Raw genomic sequence first — 19,430 nt, 5'->3', positions numbered from 1 at the left:
CAACACGTCACCATCTTGATCCAGGAACTTCTGGAAATGAGGAGAAAAATCGAAGAGCTGAGAAAGTCAAAACTTTCCTCAAAGAAATTCTCAGGCATTCCAGAGGATGGAGTGTCTGAGGAAGACAGGAAAGACGCAGTTCGGCTTTTCGTGAAGCTCTTAATGTCTAGAAGCATCAAGAAGGCAAAGATATCGTGCTTTCCTGATCACCTGGAAGCCACGGAAGAACGAATTGTGGGGAAAATCTGGACGAAGGTTGAGAGACAGGAATTTCAGATTAAACAGAAATGCATTCCTAGTCTGTCCCACCAGGTTTTCAAGAGCATCACTGAAACCATAGGTTGCTCCGCTGGAAGGACGCTGGCTCTCATTGAACATAATTTAGTCGACAACGTAGTTGTGTCATGTTTTGAACATGAACTGAAGAAGCACCAGAAAAAGAAACACAATTCTTTCAGAAGATTCTTTTCTCGTGCCATGAAAACATTGACACAATTTTACTAAATAAGAGACCTGGAGAAGAACACCAAGAGGAGGTTGTTCCTCTGAAGATAGCAGTGAGAGTACAAATGATTACACATTTCAAGGCTCCAATGCTAAGAAGTTAGAGGTAAAATTTGGTACATCTTTGACATAAATGTATTTCCACCTAGAAAGACTCGCACAGAGTGAAAGTAAGTTTACGAAGGAGGAGCATGACGAGGTGATTGGCTGGACTGGTGAGATGAAGAGTCTTCCAGTTTGAATTAATGCTCAGGCTTCATTTTGACCAGCAGAGAGAAAGTGGCTATTAGAAAGTTTATTTGACAGATGATCTTTGGTGCTCGGACCCCGACAGAAGACGTGTCTCTGGTAACCTCCGTCAGAGAGGATGACCTGCCGCGGAGAAGGATTAGAGACGTCTTTCCCCAAAAAAATCAAATGAAAGAGGGGACCGGGACTGAGCTAAGGTCGGAAGAAATAAAGAATGCTTGAGAAGATGACCAGGCAAAAAGACAAGCGTACCTGCAGAGAAGAATAGGGAGAGACTGCTTGAGAATCGAAAGGGAAGAAATGGGCTGGATGAGCCTGCAAAGGTGAAGGAAAGGACGGTAAGTGGGTGCCTGCAGAATAATAAATAGTACGTGAAAAGCTGAGATGAGGATAATGACAAAGGGACAATGATGCCATCGAGGGCATAAGGAGGGTACATGTAGAGATGTCAGTAGGGCAGTGTTTCTCGGTTCCAGTCCTCAGGCCCCTCTGCCCTGCATGGTTTAGGTGTTTCCCTTCTGCCACACACATAGATTTAATCTGTGGGCGATTAACAGACTTCTGCAGTACTTGATGGCTGCAGAAGAGGTCGTGAAATCATTTGGATCAGCTGTTCTGGAACATGCAGAGCGGCGGAGGGGCCTGGGGACTGGAATTGAGAAGCACTGCAGTAGGGAAAGATAAGGATGCCTGCCAAGCCATTGCAGTTTGGTAGAGATGAAGCTTCATCTCACCATCACTGAGATTCTCCTGATCAGAGCAGAGAAAGAGGAGAAAGTGGATCCGAGCTGCAAGATATTTCTCAATCATAGAGAAAAAGAAGAAGAATAACAAAGAAGGAAGGCCAGGGATCTCTAGGAAGAGGGATCATGATCTTATGCCTGATCGTGATTCCATGATGAGGTTGTGTGGAAATCGCCGGGCTTTATGAAGGCATGATGAGCCTGATGATCGGAGGAGATGAGGATGATGAAGAGTCTTCCAGTTTGAATTTATGCTAAGGCTTCATTCAACTGTGTGAAAAAGATCAATTTAGTTCGTTTGAAGCAACTGAAATTAATTTTTTTTAAATCCAAAGCTGTTTTTTTTTTAATTGTCATTGTGAAGCTGTGTGAAGTATTCATTTTAAGATACAAAGTTAAATTTTTTCTCTGATGTTGTGCTTTTGAGCTCCTTCCTTATTTTCTTCCTTCACCTGCAATTAATTTAGGTTTTTTTTTATGACAGGTGTTTGATTTGAAACAGTTTTTTTTAATGCATCTATTGCAGAAGGTAAAAGAACAAACAAAAAGCAATAGTGCATCAACATACTTAATAACTTAACTTAGGTTATTAAGTTAAGGAGTTAGTAACTTATTAGCTTAATAAGTTATTATTAACTTACTAAACTAATAAGTTATTTATAACTTATTAACCAGTTATTAAATTAAGCTAATAAGTTAATATTAGGTTATTAACTTATTAAGTCAATAATAAATTAAACACTATTGTGTTGTTATTATTAGTAATAGGTCAATATTAAGTTAATATTAACTTATTAAGTTGATAGTTACTTAAGTTATTGAGTTATTAGTAATAACTTAATATTAAGGTAATATTAACTTGATATTAAGATATTATTAACTTAATATTATTAATTAAGTTACATATTCTGTTAAATATGAATATATATACATTATATATTATTATTATTATTATTAATAATAATAATAATATGTTGTGTATATTATTAATATTTAATTAAGGTACATATACTATGAAATATTAATAATATATACATTATATATTATCCATCCATCCATTTTCTGTCCATCCTTGTCCCTAGTGGGTCAGGAGGAGCTGGTGCTGATCTCCACCTAACGTTCCCTCTGTGTTTCTCTGCGACAGACTGGCGACCTGTCCAGGGTGTAGCCCGCCTCTCGCCCGGAACGTTAGCTGGAGATTATCTATTATTATTATTATTATATTATTATTATCAATATATATTGATACTACTAATAGTAACTTAACTTATCATCACTGATAATTCCATGGGTTGAGTGACTTGTGGAGTTGTGGACAAGAGTTGGTGACTCTTGTAGCTAATAACTCTGTCTGCAAGTGTAGCTAGAGTTATTTGTGTTTCTTTATACACTTATAAAAACGCACTTTGAATTACTCTGCCAAATTACCTTAGTAATTATTTGCAGTCATATTCAACAAATTCAAATATTGCTTAATATATGGCTGCACAGTGGTGCAGTTGGTAGCACTGTAGCCTTGGAGCAGGAAGGTCATGGGTTTGAATCCTGGGCTCTTTCTGCATGGAGTTTAAGATAAGATAAGATAAATCTTTATTGTCATTGTCACAAGGACAACGAAATTCAAAGGGTGCCATCAGTCGGTGCACATGCCCAAAAACAAAAAATAACTGTCTCACAATTCACACACAACGCAAGAATCAACAAACAACTGGCAAAAAAAAAGAAAAATAAGAACAGCCGCATTCTCACATACATCATTTATGATGATTAATGGTTGTTTTTGATTGCATTTAGTTTTGTTATTGCTATCGGGTAGAAACTGGTTTGCGTGGTTCTGTCCAGGTGCTCCGGCTTCCTCCCACAGTCCAAAAACATGACTGCCAGGTTAATTGGTCTCTCTAAATTGTCCTTAGGTGTGAGTGTGTTAACCGCAGGAGACAGGCACCAGTGATCCCACGAGGGACAAGTCAGTCGCATGTCAGTCACTGCTCTCCCTATGCATTGCTATTTCAGGCCCCAATTATTGTTTAATATATGATGGTGCAAAAGCAGCTCTAAGCAGGCGGGTTTTTAGTCTAGACTTAAAGGAACTTAAGTGTGTAAATTATTGTTAGAGATAAACATGAGGAAATGTTGCTCTCAAAGAAATGTTTTACAGAGGGAGAAAGTTATAAAAATATGTCATCATGTGTTTGTTACTTTATGTGATCAGCAAATCAAATAAGGAAAACAAACTAATTAGTAAGCAAAAAGAAAGCGCTTCAAGTACATCTTCTCAAAATGAAGAGAAAATGACTGGAAAAGCGCTACATAAGTTCAGTCCATTTACCATTTACAAGACACCTGTGAAGGTGCAAATACATCATCCAATCAGGTTTTATATACATAAATACAAACTTCTACCTCTTCTCTGTCCTCATTAAAGATAAAAAAAAAAAAACATAGTATCACTAACTTATGCTTGTGGATGCATTTCAGAAACTACATGTTTGATCTTACAACAGAACTTCAAATATATATACTGTATATGAATGCAGCAAGAGAAATTGACCAGTTTCTTTTTGTGATGTTAGTTGCTTCTGTGTAGAAGCTTTTTTAATTTTTTTTTGGGGGGGGAGACTATATAGTTTAAATATTAAAAGCTTACGACTAACTGGCTGACTTTACAGAACAATCCAGCAGATTTAATGCATTGATCATATTTGTTATTTGAGTCTCATGTAACATTAAAAATAATCATGTTACAAACAAAACACTTTGACAGTATTTACATTTTCTCTCCATAAAGTCAACTCTTCTTGTTTCCTAATGACAAAGCTTCTGCCCATCAAATACAATCATTTTGATGAATCCCAAATGGGACTTGATTTCTAAATAAAATATTTTCCATTTACAATAAACCTATTCATCCTACATTCACATCCAGGATTATGATGGATCTCTGGGTCTGTCAGATTAAGTCTCTTCTAGCCCTGCCTGTCGGATGAATAGTCATGTTTCGTTGGGCTTTGCGGTTGCGTCGTACCTGCTCCGTTTTTGAATAGTGGACTGAACAGTCCTTCGTGAGATGTTCAAAACCTCAGATTATATTTCATAATCCAACTCTGCTTCATAACTTCCTCTCTGACCTGTCCGCTGCGCATCTTAGTCTTCATGTTGCTGCTTGTTCGCTATTAGAAAATAGAAACGCAAAATGACAGATTGCGGCAAAATTAACGACTTCATGCAGTTGGCTGTTTTGTTTTATAGTTAGGATTAAATTGTCTACATTCACTGCATATTTCTATGAAAAATGAATCCATTTGTCTTGAGAAGACATTTATGAATCAGCAGCACTATAAATATACTGAGTTGAACTGAATCCATTATTTCAAAGTGGCTTATAAACTGACGCAGCATAACTTAGTCAACCTGGTTGTCAATAGTGGTAATCTTCTTACCATTACAATTTCAATGATTTAATTTGGACGTCGGACCTATTCAGTGTAAGCAAACATTATGCCAGCCAATTTAAAAGTAATCATCTTGAGTTTTGCTTAAAGAAAATGCAGTTTTTCTGTATTTTTTATTCGTTTTTTTACTAGAAGATCTCCCATTTGTGCTCACTTAAAATTCCAGTCAGCTCTGGCGTCTTCATGTCTCGCAGCATTAATCACGACAGCTGCCTGTTCTGCTGATCGGACAGAATCAGGCAACCTTCAGCTTTTAGTCCACTGTAATTTCACCTTTCCTGTTTTTTCCAAACAAGTTTATTCGCTACCTGCTGTATTTACGACAATCTATTTAGTCGGCTGTCCAGAAGAACAAACTGATCCGTTTCCCATTAGACATCATTAGGTTTTCATAAATAATAATAAAACAGTAATACTGTTATTTTTCTGAGTCGCTCCAACATAACATTTTCATTCATTATTTCAAAACTGTTGTTTTTACTCCGCAGTCGACATACGAGTCAACCTTCCCTTTTCAGGAGGTCATTTAAAAAAAAAAAATGTCTCAGACTAAAGGAAAATTTGTGAGGTATCGGAAAAACAACAGATAAAGCTACATGGAAATTTAAACAACTGTCACACAGTTGTCACAGCAAGTCTACACAAAAGTATTTCACGTGTCTAGAAGCAAAAAAACATTAACTGCATTTTCTGGAATGCATTAAGAATGCCAAATTTTCACTGACTAGCGATTTAATTGGATTCAGAAACAATCTTTCATTCAGTTTTTCTATTCAAACAGCTTACAGATTCTGTTTAAGTTTTGTGACAGATAAGAGGGAAAAATACAGCGCAAGGAAACAGAAAATGTATTTAAAACAGTTCCATGCTGCATCAAATTACATCAATCTATGATTACACTAACATAGGTTTGTACATACAAATCTGTAGCTTAGTATTCATGTTAGCTTAGCTGTCAGGCTTTTTCTTAAATAAAAAAAAAGTAAAAGAATTATTTAAAAAAAAATAACCCACCATAGTAATTTATCACCTGAAGGATTCATGAGCCATGAAGTATTTGAGTTATTCAGAAAACAGGTTGGACAGGTCTGCTGTTGGAGCCACTTCAAGTATTCAGTGTGTTCATGTACGGAAATCCGATAGCTTAGAAAAATATTTATCCTGTCAGAAGTGTGGGGCAAGTTGAAATGGCAAGTATTTTATTAATAATTGTGTAGTGTTCAGATTGGAATCAACCAGTCTTTTACTTCTGAGAACTAAATTGTGTCCAATACAGCAAAAAAAATTCAGCATTAAGTAGTTAAGTTTTGTCTTCCAGTTTGTAGACTTTGTTGTTGTCACATTGAGGCTAAAAAAATCAGTAAAACCAATGTATGACCGCCGCCCAGTGTTTCCATTCAGCAACAAATATACCAGTTGCACCTGTGCTGCAGATATTTGGTCTTTAATAGGTTCAGTGTGCAGGTTGGCTGAAATGCCTCAATTGGGGAGCCACCAATAGAAGATATCTTAGTAAAACAACAGTTAGATTTGAGGGAGTTCAAGTCATCTGCTGTTTTTTTTTATTTTATTTTTATTAATCTCTGAGGCAGAGACGCTTTCTACCTTTTAAACACAGATTGCAATTGACATTTTTGATAAAACTAATGGTACCACTCGGCTTTACACTGGTGTTTAAGTAATTTCTGCCATCCTGTCTCTTTAAAGTCGTTCCTCATTTACATCGGAAAGCAATGGTGGTTGGTCAGATTTTCATCATTAGCAGGATAAAAGCAGTACTCCTCATTAGGTCTCAAACTCCCATTAAAATCCACGCAATCACTTTTTTCCAACTTTGTACGAATAAGGGCGGAACTTCAGACATTCTCAGAAAAGTACGACATTTAGTTTTTTCCCCCCCCTCCTTGCTTTAAAAATGTGCCCATTATTTCGAGCAGTTTGACCTGATTGCCGACATCCCCAACAACAAAGACCTCACTGTAAAGTAAAAACCATCTGCCTTTCTCCCACTTTCCACTGAAGATCTGTGAATGAATCCTTTCTGCACGTCTGAAACATGCTTAGCCAGATTACGTGACGGTCGGCACCAGCATGTTCCACTTTAGGACCCCAGTAGCAAACAAATCTATTCTCATGTTTCTCCACACCTGCTGTCACTGGCTATTCTGGTGTTTTGGATGCATTTTATTTCTGCAGTGGTCTAAAAATATTCTCCTGGCTTCTTCGAGGAAAGTCCGACCGGTGAAGGGACGGAACTGGCGTGACATTTCTCTGACTAATCCCATAATGCCTTTTCTATTAAAAGTTACAAGATGAAGCTTTTCTTGTGAAACAAGAAATTGGTCCAATTCTCACAGACAAGGATGTGGGAAAACAAGTAAGCTATTGATAAGGGGATTTGGCTTCTACTTAGTCTTATCCTTCGTCCACCAAGACAGCAGTCTTTAATTCATGGCCTTTATCGTCATAGTGGTTCTCAAAATGGGTGAAATTGGTACTTGTAACCCAAAAAGGAAGAAAAGGTTATTAGTTTATAAAAAACCTGGGGTTTTGTGTGGAGAAAGCATGTAAAACACCTTTTCATTAATGAATGTGCCTCTGATTCTGTTGACGAAGCACCGCTGCCCTCTGGTGGACACAACAGAAAAATTATATTCCTCGATTGAAAATGTGTTGAACATTTTAAAAGGAGGCAAATTTCATTTAAAGAAAGGCTATTTAATATATTTAGATTCCTATGATACTTTATGTTCAGTTGACAAAACCATTTGTTCTTTCTTGCAAAACATCCAGATTCCTCTAAGCTCACCCCATTTCCTCTTTTAAAAACTGGAATCAATCGGAGATCACCATGTAAGAACATTGATCATTTCTGCATTGACTGGGCACAATGCAGAAATGCATTTCTGCTATATACTGTATTTATAGCATATAAATACATTTCTATGCTATAAATATAGTTTGATCGCAATCCAGCTAAAACATCCAAAGACAACAATAATATTTATAACCTAGGCAAAAAGAAAGTCCAAACTTGCGCTGAAAAGTAATTAGCTTCTTACCATTTAGCAGATGTTCTCAAATAAATTTTTTTTTTAATCTCTTCCGTAAAATAAATGGTTTTAATAGTTCTTTACAGGAGCTTCCCATGGGACGTGATTTCAACACAAACTAGCAGAAAAAGACTCAAATTGCATTCAGTCATTGCTACGGAAGCAATAAGTAACATTATCTTGTGGCTCTATGTATAAATAAAAGGACTAAGACAAAATTGGTGTTGTAGTGTAAGCTTGATTTAAAAGATCTAATCACCATCTCCTCTCAATTGAAAGTGTTCATACCAAGTTGATATTTGTTAAATGAAGTGAATCTCTGTGGGGCCTCGGCTGTTTAAATAAAAACACATCCACATCAGAGCTCCGTTTTCCATTTCTGTCTCAGTTAAATTGTGCTTGGATGGCAGTCCGTCCCATGTCTTGACCTTAAAAACCTTTTATTAACAGAGAGGTGATGCTGGCTGGCGCCTTGCCTCTCGACTCCTCCCCTATTTCAGATTTACCGCAGTGCAGTTCCCCCTGCCAAGAGGGATGCTGTCAAGTCGCTCATCTGATCAGAGAACTTCAAGTACAGTCGGGCTTAAATTTGGCCAGCTATAATGGTTAGCCAACCTTACGAAGCTACATCTAAATATTTTGATTTGTTTTGAGTCGCTTTCTTAAATGCTCTTTAGTAAGTTTACAAAGTTTCCAAAGCCATTCAAATGTATTTTGTGAAATAAATGTTTATTTACACAAAAAAAAAAGATTTGTTGCTACAATTAAAAGTACATTTTTGAAAACTTTACACTTCATGTATTCGATAATTACATTTCTTCCCATCTACAGAATTTTTTCCATTGGAGATCATTTGTTGATTTAATTTGTTTTACTGCTATTCTTCGCAGCATTGTCACAGAAAGTGCTTAGTAATTAATATCATCAGGTGTTGAGCTGCCTTTATACAATATTTAAAAAAACATACTTTTTTTTAAAAAAAGCTGGCATTATCTTTGCCACAAAGAATTCAAGTCTGCTAAATTTCTTCAATCCATAAGGGACTGGACAGTGGCTAGGAATACTTACTTCATTGTGGTTGCCTAAAAAGTGCTTTGATATCATCTCTGTCTCCTACTTAAAAAAGCATAAATAATTTGAACATTTCATCCCATATTTCTTTGTGCACTACAATAAAAAGTAATTAAAAAAATAACTCCTAATGGGGAAAAAAATTGTGTTTTGTATATTTTATTGCTGACTATGGAATCAGATTTCCTGATGTTGAGCTCCGTTGCAGGACTTCAGAGCCTTTTGTAGCATTTGCTGAGGAGAATTTTGGGGCATTTTGGTTTTATCCTGTTGAGAAACAAAAAACAAACAAAAAAAAGAAAAAGAAAGGAGGACTTATTATGCAGTCTGCATCTGGAAAAGTCTACATGGTTTTTGGAAATGTAAATTAAATTCATTTTTGTACCTCACTCTGAACACAATACGCCTTAAAGTTGTTAATTTTTTTTCTCTAAATAAAATTCCTCATACATGAGAATTTACCGTTTTTATCTTTGTGTTGAAAGTTGAAATTTTGCCTTAGTGTGAGGTTCAAAATGCATCTCTGCCTACAGTCATCTACGCAACTAGTCTCTGTTGCATAAAAGTCCTCCTTCAACATGATGCTGTTAGTAAGGTGATGAGCAATGCACATGTTCTACAGACAAGTAGCACTTTTGTTTCTCTGGGTGTGTTCATACAGAAATCTAACAATCTCTTGTGTACATTATTGCTCCACCGTTAAAAGGCACCTAGTTCTAATTCATAAAAACGAGCTCCCCCCTCCCATTTCCTTCAGATTGTGCTTTGACATAATCCAGTCTTTGAGGTCTTGCTTGCAACAGCTCCTCTGATCTTATTGCTTGGCTCCTTCTATCAAATATAAGCTTCCTCCAGTCCAAGTTACATCCAGGCAATTAAATTTACCACAAGTGGACTGCAATCAAGTAGCAGGAACACCTAAAGGTCAAAATATGTACTTTAGCTCCATTTTAAGGGTCACAAAAGGGCATGTACATGTTTTGTTGTTGATTGATGAGCTTTTACACCCAGTCTTGACTCAAGTTAAAACTATAACCAAGAGGTCGGGCAGGTGATGGGTTCACTGCGTTCACAAACAGCAGCCAAGACAAGTTAAACATTATTCAGGCTCTTTTGGTTTGACTCGTAAGGAAGAACAGGACGAATCATCATGGTGCAAATTAAGAACTAAATGGAGAGATCTACAGATAGCCGTGACAGAGCGATGTGTGGATGGACTCACTTCTTTCAGATGTTTGTGAAGACTCCAACGGGGCAACGTGTCCCTCAGCTCCTCCACCGCCTGTTCAGCTTTACTGGATTCATAATGAAAAGATGGAGGGGGGGGAAAGTGAAGAGGGTCACATATAGCAATTAAGAAGATAAAACGTGATTCTTTCTCACTTGAGCTAGATGTTGGATATTCCACTAACCCTGTGTATTTCTTCTGCAACATATCATTCACGTCCGTATGACGGCTGAGATACGAGGCCGCCTCCACGCTGTTCTTGCTCAAGTTTACGAGGATCCCACACAGAATCGGCATCAGCTCAGCAGATTCTTCTGCACTGATGTCCAAATAATGTAAAAAGGTTTTTGTGTCTTTGGCCGACAACAAATTATCAACTGCAAAAGTAAAAAAAATAAAACAAAATCTCAATAATGTGTCACTTCTAGCATGAAATTACAGTAAAAAAATTTCAAACCCCTTAGAATTCATTGAACATCTTCTTCATGTTACAACAAACTTATTTTATTTAGGTTCTATGACAGATTAGCAGAAAGGATCGCAGAGCGAAGCACGCAAAACACTTTTCCGATTTTTGTTTCTGCAAAAATCTGTAAAACAGTTTCCCCCCCCTCTCCCCTTTTTCACAGTCATGAAGTTCTCTGTTGCATAAAAATCCAATACGACACAAATTACTCTGAAGGTGTAATGAGTTTTCTTGCTTTTTAAGTCAAAGGGTTTGAAAATAAATGTCCTGGAACAGTAAAGTTCAAAAGTGAGAGTGTGGAGTTACAGATGGAGCCGTGAAGGTCTGGAAAGCGGGAGAGGTTCCTGATCAGCAGCAAGGCTGGTTTCTTCAGCGTAACGTCGTTTTCTAAGAGCGTCTTAATTTTCCGAGGTCCGTTTTGCTCCTCGATAATTCTGGCGACGTACTCAGAGATCTGTCAGGTCACAGAAAAAGCATTTTTAAAAATATCTCCATCTACAGGTCAAACATAAAGCAGCAACAAAGTTTCCTAATTAGCTAAAAAGTTAAAAAGCACGAAAACAAAACAAATGTTATTTTTATTATTTAAAGAAATATTGCTAAAAAGTGATAAAACTGTGCAATGAAGCGTCATTTTTCCTATCAGAAATTGCATTTAAAGAAGTTATACAAAGTGTCAGAGGTTAAACTTTGTCTCTTTTTACCTCTCCCTTTCCCACCGTGAGGTTCTGCAGCGCCCCCATGGCAGCCTCCAGCGTCATTTTGTCTTTGTTGCAGGCCAACAGCGACAGATACGCCCGGACAAGCTGACCGCTCCACAGCCACTGAGCTCCATGCGGGTCGTCGTTACTCTGCAGGAGGCGTCCTTTCTCTGCTTCCTCCGAGTCCGTTGGGTCCTGGGAGGAAATAATTTAGAGGTGCAGAGGTCAGGCAGGCGACGGGCGTTCACTGGGGTCACCAGCGGCAGCTAAATCAAGTTCAACATTATTTAGGCTCCTTCTTGTTATTTTGGTTTGATCCACCAGGAGATGTTACCAAATATCTACCAGTGCGACTTTAATCATGCAGTCATGCATTTCAATGCGTTTCCGCCTTTCACTGCATTTCACGATCATCACAAACTTTCTAAACGTTTGCTTAAAAATTATATTTCTAGAGAAAACAAGAACCAAACGGCTTTCTTTTCCTCTCGCACAAAACATTTAAGAAATTCATTTAAAAGATAATGCATGAAGTTTATTCTCGTAATGACTTTATGCAAAATAAATTCAATAGAAATACCAGTTTTTTTGTGCGTTTTCTGGTTATATTGAACTTTGTAGCCCATGTGTAAAAATGCAAGCCACACTTTGCTTTGCTTCTAATTGTAAAATATAATTGAAATTTTGCCTCTATCTTACATTGTACAATAATGCACTGAGTTCTGTTGGTCAACAAAAATGGCTTTTTAATCATGAATTGATTACCTTTCCGAGGTCGGCACGGCGATAAGGAAAACAGCTGCAAGTCGTCTCTTTGGGAGTCGCGTTTTGTTGAGTCTCTTCCTTGTTTTTGGTGGTCTGAGGGATGCAGTCTTCCTCAGCTTCATAGGTCAAGTTTTGAAGGATGCAGACACAGTTTTTTGTGCACTTCAAAAAGAGAGAGTGACGCATATGAATATCTAAAAAAAAATAACAAACTTGAACAAAAACTCTTGTCAAGCAGGAATCTGAATGAACCCAAACCTCTAAAATATTAACCCGTATTGTGGACTGGGCCCCAACTGTAGGCTCATTGGGGATTGCAAAACTATTTTACAAACTATTTTAGTACAAATATTTCGCTGCAATTATTGCTGCATACCTCTTACAAAACTCAAACAGGTTTTCTTACAGGACTGATCTAGCTTCCCAACAACAATAACCAACTTTGTCCCTCAAGAAAAAACATCCCATTAGCATCAGGCTGCCATGGTGCGTTCAGGGCGATGTGAAGTGTTAGTATAAAGTGTTCCGTGTCTCCGACATGACCTTTGAAAAACTGCCAACATAATATATGATTCAGGTGAATCAGAGCAAGAGAATTTATTTCACAATTAAGCTTTACTTTGCATTTTGTTCTGATCTCATGTTTTTGATCCACACATTGATATTTGTACTTAGGCAATAAATAAAAAAGACACTCAGGAGGTATGAATACCGATGCACACAAGCATGTTTGTTTTTCTTCTCACCTCGTCATCAGGTGTGCGTTGGGTTGCAGTCTCTGTAGTATAGAAAACCAGCGAGTCAATGAGATTTTCACAGCGCCTCATATTCCTCCTGTGGTTGCAGTCAGAGCTCAGATTCCTGCAGGAACACAAACAGATCATCATCATGAGGCGACTGCCGTAGTTTCCGCACTATAAGGCGCACCTAAAAACCTTCAATTTTCTCAAAAGTCGACAGTGCGCCATATAATCCGGTGCGCCTTATACAGTACAGACCAAAGGTTTGGACACACCTTCTAATTCAATGGGTTTTCTTTATTTTCATGACTATTTATAAGGCAAGAAATCCCATTTGTTAACCTGACAGGGCAACACCTATGAAGTGAAAACCATTTCAGGTGACGACCTCTTGAAGCTCATCAAGAAAATGCAGAGTGTGTGCAAAGCAGTAATCACAGCAAAAGGTTGCTACTTTGAAGAAACTAGAATATAAGGGCTATTTTCAGTTGTTTTACACCTTTTTGTTTAGTGCATATTTCCACATGTGTTATTCATAGTTTTGATGCCTTCAGTGTGAATCTACAATGTCAATAGTCATGAAAATAAAGGAAACTCATTGAATTAAAAGGTGTGTCCAAACTTTTGGTCTGTACTGTATATGGACCAATATTGAGCCACAACAAATCTCGCAACTACGGTAAGCAGCTGCCGACCTCATTTTCCCCGTAGAAGAAGAAACGGAGGAAAGCAGCCGCCGATGCAGCCAGCGGTGCACGCTGGGTTTTGTGTAAAGACCCCAAAATGGCTCCTATTAAGGGACACGCTTACGACGCAGAGTTTAAGCTCAAGGCAATCAGTCACGCAGTAGAACACGGGAACAGAGCAGCAGCCAGAGAATTTAACATGAACGAATCAATGGTGCGCAAGTGGAGGAAGCAACAGCTGTTTGTTCATTTTGGGAATGAACTGAGTTTTCAGAACGCTGGTTTGTAATCTATTAATAAAGTTTGACAGTGGATGTTTTTTTGTTTGTAAACAAAAAGGTCTGAGAACGCGGTAAGCAGATCTTGATGGTAGGATTTCCATGAGGACGGAATCATTTCAGCTCAGCTGAGTGGCGCAGCAAGAGAGCTACCTGAATAATTCAGTCTGTCGCTCTTTTCTTCGAGCTGCAGTCGTGCGCAACACGCGCCTGACACCCCCTGCTTCGCAAACCCTCCTAAGCCATAGATCGAACAAATACAACGAGCACGAGTCATAATCTTTACAGGAAACTTCACAAGAAATGTGACATGGTACTGAACATTTCTTTGGAATTCAGATCTGTATTTCCTGCTCCATTCTCAGCAGGAAGGGTGCTACCAAGGAACCATGTTGACCTGTTTGGCATGCCCAGGTAAACAGCATTCTTGCGCTTTTCAGGTAAAAGGCTCACATTTCCAGATCCAGCTTCCTAGAGTTTGCTTTCCTGTATGGTCATTTGAAAACTAAAGTTCCCTATGCATTTATGACATGCGTTTCTGCAGCAGATAACTTTAAATATGGAGGCTGAGTGGGTAGAAGACAAGGGAGCGCAAGGAAGAAAAGAACAGGATAAGTGAAGAAATGAAGGATGGAAATTTGGAAGCAGGAACGTTTTTCCTTGCTCATTTTCTTTTCACAGACCTGGAAAATACCAAAACCAACTTCCAGACTTTCCGCGACTGTGCAGGATTCCTCTCCAGTAGCAAATAAAAAACAGAAAAAAACTGGTTGAATTTCCTACCGTAGGCAGGCTGTAGCGCAGAGGAAAGCGTTGGGATCGGCGATCAAATCACGTTTGGATTCTGCCTCTCCATTTATGTGAGAGAATGGCACCAAAATCACCTTGGTGAGGAGACGAGGGAAATTTTCATCAAAACGCTTCTTGATCGTATCATCTGAAGACAGATTCCACAAGAGACCTGTAGGCGAGGGACATGTGATGATAAACTATTCCTGGTGGGGAGAAAAGTAAATATCTAAAAACCTGACCTGCAAGCTGGCATACGGTCTCCCTATCATGCGTCTCGTTCAGTAACTTCAGGATGACGGTAAGGCCATCTTCGTCCGTCACGTCCTTCTTGTTGTCTCCGTTCTTGTAGACGACATTACGCAAGGCGCCTGCTGCGGCCCGCTGCACCTCTTCGTTGTCGATTTTGAGCAGCCGTACAAGCTTTCTAGCCCCGTTCTCCCTCTGAACCTGAAACCAAGAGGACTTGATGAGCTGGCAAATGTCGACATCAAGAGACTCCGCCTCCTCAAAGCTGCTAAAGCTTCGCCAGGCAGATAATGGAGAAAATGTTCCCGGATTATTTATTCTGAGTAAATGTACCTCCACTCTGGCTTCGTCTTTTCTCCAACATTGGTTCTGAATGTATGCGGCGGCACAGATCAGCTCTTCCTCGTTCATGTTGTCCAGAAGATTTACGGCCCTTTTAATTGTCATCTCTGGAGGCTTTGGAGCTGACTGCCTAGGCGAGAGGTCACAAACTGTTCCTCCTATTTTATGGGATGGCTACAGAAAAGACATACATAAAATGTTTGGAGTGAAAGTAAATCTTACAGTGCTTGATTCTTCATTGTCCTTACAGCCTGCCTGTTGGTGAACCTCTCTGCGTTGCCCGATTCCCGTCTCTGGGATATCGGAGCCAGTTGGACAAAACCTCTGTCCATGTGGGTGGTTCCGAGCCGCCCAGATGTCCTTCGCTGTACCGTTTGTCTATCATGTTTTACAAAACCGCGTTTCTGATTCTGGCCATTTCTAAAGCTGTACTGTCCCGCCATGGATGCAGACAGATTCTTTGTTCTCACTGACTGATGAGTGAGCGAGTTGCTTCTGGACTTCCCAGGTTGATGCGCGGACGCTCGGGTGGGTGTGCTGCGGGACGTCTCGGAGACGGCGCACTGGTACTGTGGATTCAAGCCGTCAGGCCAATCTGCCAGCGCGCCTACGGTCCGTAAATGTCTGCGATCACAGCCTGAGGGCGGCCTCTGGAAACGTGTACCGGGACCGAACCGGTCCGCACCGGGACACGGGGACATGGCCACCCTTTCGGACGTTTTCCGAGCTTGGATACCTTTTGAGGAGAGACCGTCCAAATCAGATCCGTTTACCTTTAAAACAAAATGAATTGCACTCTTAGTAATGTTTAAGACAGCAAAGGTTACCAAACATTTTCCTTTTCAATGGTTTTTTTTTTAAAAAATAACTTTTCCAGACTCAAACTTCAACAGTAGAATGTTTAAAAAAAAATTTAAAATGTCCAAATGCACAACAGTTTTGTCACATCAACGCATTTTGTTGAGGTTTTGATGGAACGACACGGAATGGTGCATGATCGCGAAGTGGGGAGGGGGGAAATCAAAAGGTTTAAAAAGCGTTTTTGAAATAGAAATTTGAAAAGTTGCTGAGCATTTGCATCGACTTCCCTTTTATTCTGACACAAAAGCCAGAGAAAGCAGCTTCCCCTTAGGAGTCAGCCAGTGAGGCAATACAGTCTACTAGCATGAAGCTAAATGTTGGTACAGATCCAGAAATTTATGATCAGATAGAATCATGAAAACCAAGATGGAAAGACAGAAGGAGCTAAATGTGTTACTACAGGCCTCTCTTGTTTTGAATATTTCTCACCTCATAAATTTATTTTGCTGTTTTTTTTTAACATTTGTTTTGGTCACAGTAACTGGAAACAAACAAACACGTGTGTATGCAGTTTTTGCACTAAAAATTAAGGTTTTAGTGCAAACCACTTATTTAAACTCAAGCATTTGTTTTTGTATTTTCCCATAAACAGGATGTGATTTTCAATAACAACGGTGATGAAAACAAAACCTATCCACTTGTTCCACCTCACTTAGACTGCCTAGCTGTGTATTGTACTGTGTGCAGCTAAAGATAAGAACGCTCTGACTCGTGGGATCGGCTTGCAGGAAGTGAGTGTTAAAAACCCCAGCAGCATCACAGATTTGTGTAAATTCAAATTCAGGAGTAGAACATGTAAAGCGCAGCTACAAATTCATTTGGCTCAGTCTTGCTATGAACAGGCTAAACTCAGATACGCTTTTAGCTGAAATAAGAAAGAAAGGAAATCATTTAGCGGCATTCTGATCAAACGAAACAGTCGCAAAGGCGTTTGTTTGCTTTGGTGCTTGGAGTTTTAGCCAGAGGAGTGACGGCGTGTTTTACCTTTGTGAAAAAAGCAACTCCATCCGAGCTCCTGGATGAATTTTGTAAGTTGGCTCCCCCTGAAACAAAGTCCAAAAGAATCCTTTATATATATTCAGTTCAACTTGGTATTTACTCAATCCATGGCAACACTTCCTCCGGTCAGGGTGCTTTTTCCCCGACACGAGTTCATCAACTAAGAGAACAATCCTCAAGCTGCGAAACAAACATGTCAGTCGGCTTAAAGATAAAAAGAAACCTGGGATTAGACTAGAGTTTAAGTGCCATTTAGTTTCAGCAGGCGGCAGAGTGAATTGTGATTCATGTTTATGATACTGAGCGGGTTTCCTTTCATGCCTCTGGTGAGTCAATTGTAGTATGAAAGGATGAGGTCTAACATTCCTGCAGACATTTAGTTCCAGAGAAAATGATGTCGGTTCTTTCACATTTAGTTCGTTTCCACAACCGTTGACTCTGTGTGGACTTTTAACTCGGTGACAACAAAAAGAGCTTGGCTTGAGCAGTCAAGAGAGGAACCGATGATTTCATTTATTGAGATATTTAAACCTACCTGGCTATGTGTAAACAAAAAGCGTTTGCTTTTGGTAGCTGTTAGCAGCAACAGCTACCATCAAATGGACTTAATACCTTTTATATTGCCGCCTTAATGCAGCAATACCGGAAATATGCCAAAACATCTCATTCATATATACATTAAGCTACATTGGCGTTTTTTTGTCCATAAAAGCACCAAATAGATCTGATATTCCTGTTGATTATTGGTGGATCAAATTCTATAGCCAATGTTGTTTTACACTTTATACCAAATATTTATGGAGGGGTTTCTTTCACCATAAAAAAATCATTGAGATAATACATTTCTGCTTGTAGATCATCTAAAAACCAGCTTGGGGGATTCATCAAATGTGATTTGAGTGACGGGAATTTGGATGCAGGCTTATTATAAACACTAAAATTGTTTAAACTAAACTTTTGCTTCGTTTCTCCACATAAAAGTCCCGCAGAACCTGCTCAATTAGCGAAAACATTTTCACTTTAATTATGTGTAAGTGGGACCAGTCGACGGAGTGAAATGTAGGCTCAACTTCCTGTGGTTTTATTGGCCTTGAGGCGGATCGACGAAACTGCAGGAACCTGTTGGACAAGGGCCCCACTGTTCAGCAGGAGAAAATTATTTACCTTACTTATTTAATCTTTGTGAGCCTTCATTAGGTTACAATAGGAGGTAAAGAATGTAATTAGGAGGCACACAATGACTCTAATTAACAAGAATAGCAAATAAATATTTGAGCAGCTTGGATGTGAAACATTAAATGATTTGTTTGCTGAAATGTTTTCAGATGTTTAGTTTAAGGAGAGAGAGGTAAACTTGGTTTCATGCTTGCTTCGCAGGGCAAGCCGCTCAAAGACATTGTTTCATTCAAACAAAGAGGCCTGGTGTGTATTTGGTTTGGGGTCGTTTTTTTTTTAAAAAAAATATATATTACTATAAAATGTTTATCTAAAATTTGAAATGCCGATATTACCGTTGGAGACCCCGTTCTTTCGCAGTGAAAGCTGAGCCCGGTTCGGAGCCACCAGAAGGTTCTTCTCGTCAGACAAGATTCCGGTCATGTAGGATTTCGGTGTCGGTTCGGTCGGAGAAGCCAGGCTGGCGGGCTGCTGGAAGAGAAACTCTGACCGCCGCGACTTTAAATGCCTCCTTTCCATTACGAAGCCCTTCCAATGGTACCTGTCGTCCTCATGGAGGACAATTTGCTCCTTCGCTGGGTTAACGAGCTCTGCTTTGTTGTGCCGACCTCACCTGAGTGGACCAGCCAGGTGGCGGTGCGGTGGGCGGGGCTTAACACGCACCTGACGTGTCGGGTGTCTCCACTCAAAAGGCTATAAAAACAAAAATATATATATATACTTGTAATGTATAGAATTTCACTTTGTAACTCGCATTTATTTATGTAACTTTTTAGTTTTTGTAATTTGTTTGTTTTTGGGGTTCTGTGCTTTGTCTTGATTTTTTTTTTTTTTTTTTTTTTTTTGGATATGCAATTTTTTCAAGACTGCTCACCCACAATTAAGGAAGAGGATCAGGGTCACTGAAAGAAAATAATAATAATAATAATAATTCTGACTTTAATCTAAGATTGGCCCTAATCCTCTTCTGTATGCATCAGAGGTGAAGTTCTAAATAAAGTGTAAAAAAATAAACGAAAAAGCGGTTTGACCTGTGACGGAATGATGACACCTCAGATTTAGATTTCAGACATATGAG

At 39.0% G+C, this 19,430-nt stretch overlaps 1 protein-coding gene across 3 annotated transcripts; it reads right to left on the bottom strand.

Annotated features, from left to right (window-relative positions):
• Window positions 1–8,711: 8,711 nt before the first annotated feature.
• On the bottom strand, window positions 8,712–18,992 carry LOC102218169 (plakophilin-2-like). 3 transcript variants are annotated; one of them, XM_023349809.1, is made up of 13 exons: window positions 18,688–18,992; window positions 17,162–17,220; window positions 15,539–16,089; window positions 15,308–15,446; window positions 14,968–15,175; window positions 14,720–14,897; window positions 12,979–13,093; window positions 12,233–12,394; window positions 11,471–11,662; window positions 11,073–11,220; window positions 10,485–10,677; window positions 10,295–10,367; window positions 8,712–9,339 (listed from the first exon to the last, which is right to left on the bottom strand). In XM_023349809.1, exons 1-13 carry the CDS (start codon window positions 18,869–18,871, stop codon window positions 9,250–9,252), a joined length of 2,292 nt encoding a protein of 763 aa, XP_023205577.1. In that variant the 5' UTR covers window positions 18,872–18,992; the 3' UTR covers window positions 8,712–9,249. The 3 variants fall into 3 exon arrangements, with proteins under 3 accessions (XP_023205577.1, XP_023205576.1, XP_023205578.1); XM_023349808.1 differs by having other exon boundaries at window positions 15,308–15,490; window positions 15,565–16,089; XM_023349810.1 differs by lacking the exon at window positions 8,712–9,339 and adding an exon at window positions 9,346–9,990 and having other exon boundaries at window positions 15,308–15,490; window positions 15,565–16,089.
• Window positions 18,993–19,430: the final 438 nt, after the last annotated feature.

The sequence above is a fragment of the Xiphophorus maculatus genome, chromosome 17 (genome assembly GCF_002775205.1).
Source record: "Xiphophorus maculatus strain JP 163 A chromosome 17, X_maculatus-5.0-male, whole genome shotgun sequence".
Taxonomy (NCBI): Eukaryota; Metazoa; Chordata; class Actinopteri; order Cyprinodontiformes; family Poeciliidae; genus Xiphophorus; species Xiphophorus maculatus.
This window is presented reverse-complemented; position numbering and strand designations above follow the sequence as displayed.

Excerpts from the sequence above, each read along its gene's own strand:
- LOC102218169 (XM_023349808.1), bottom strand. The coding sequence starts at position 18,871 with ATGGAAAGGAGGCATTTAAAGTCGCGGCGGTCAGAGTTTCTCTTCCAG. Across the intron at positions 15,491-15,564 it reads GGTTCACCAACAGGCAGGCT|CCATCCCATAAAATAGGAGG; the intron begins GTAAGGACAATG and ends TCTTTTCTGTAG. Across the intron at positions 9,340-10,294 it reads TTCACAAACATCTGAAAGAA|GATAAAACCAAAATGCCCCA; the intron begins GTGAGTCCATCC and ends GTTTCTCAACAG.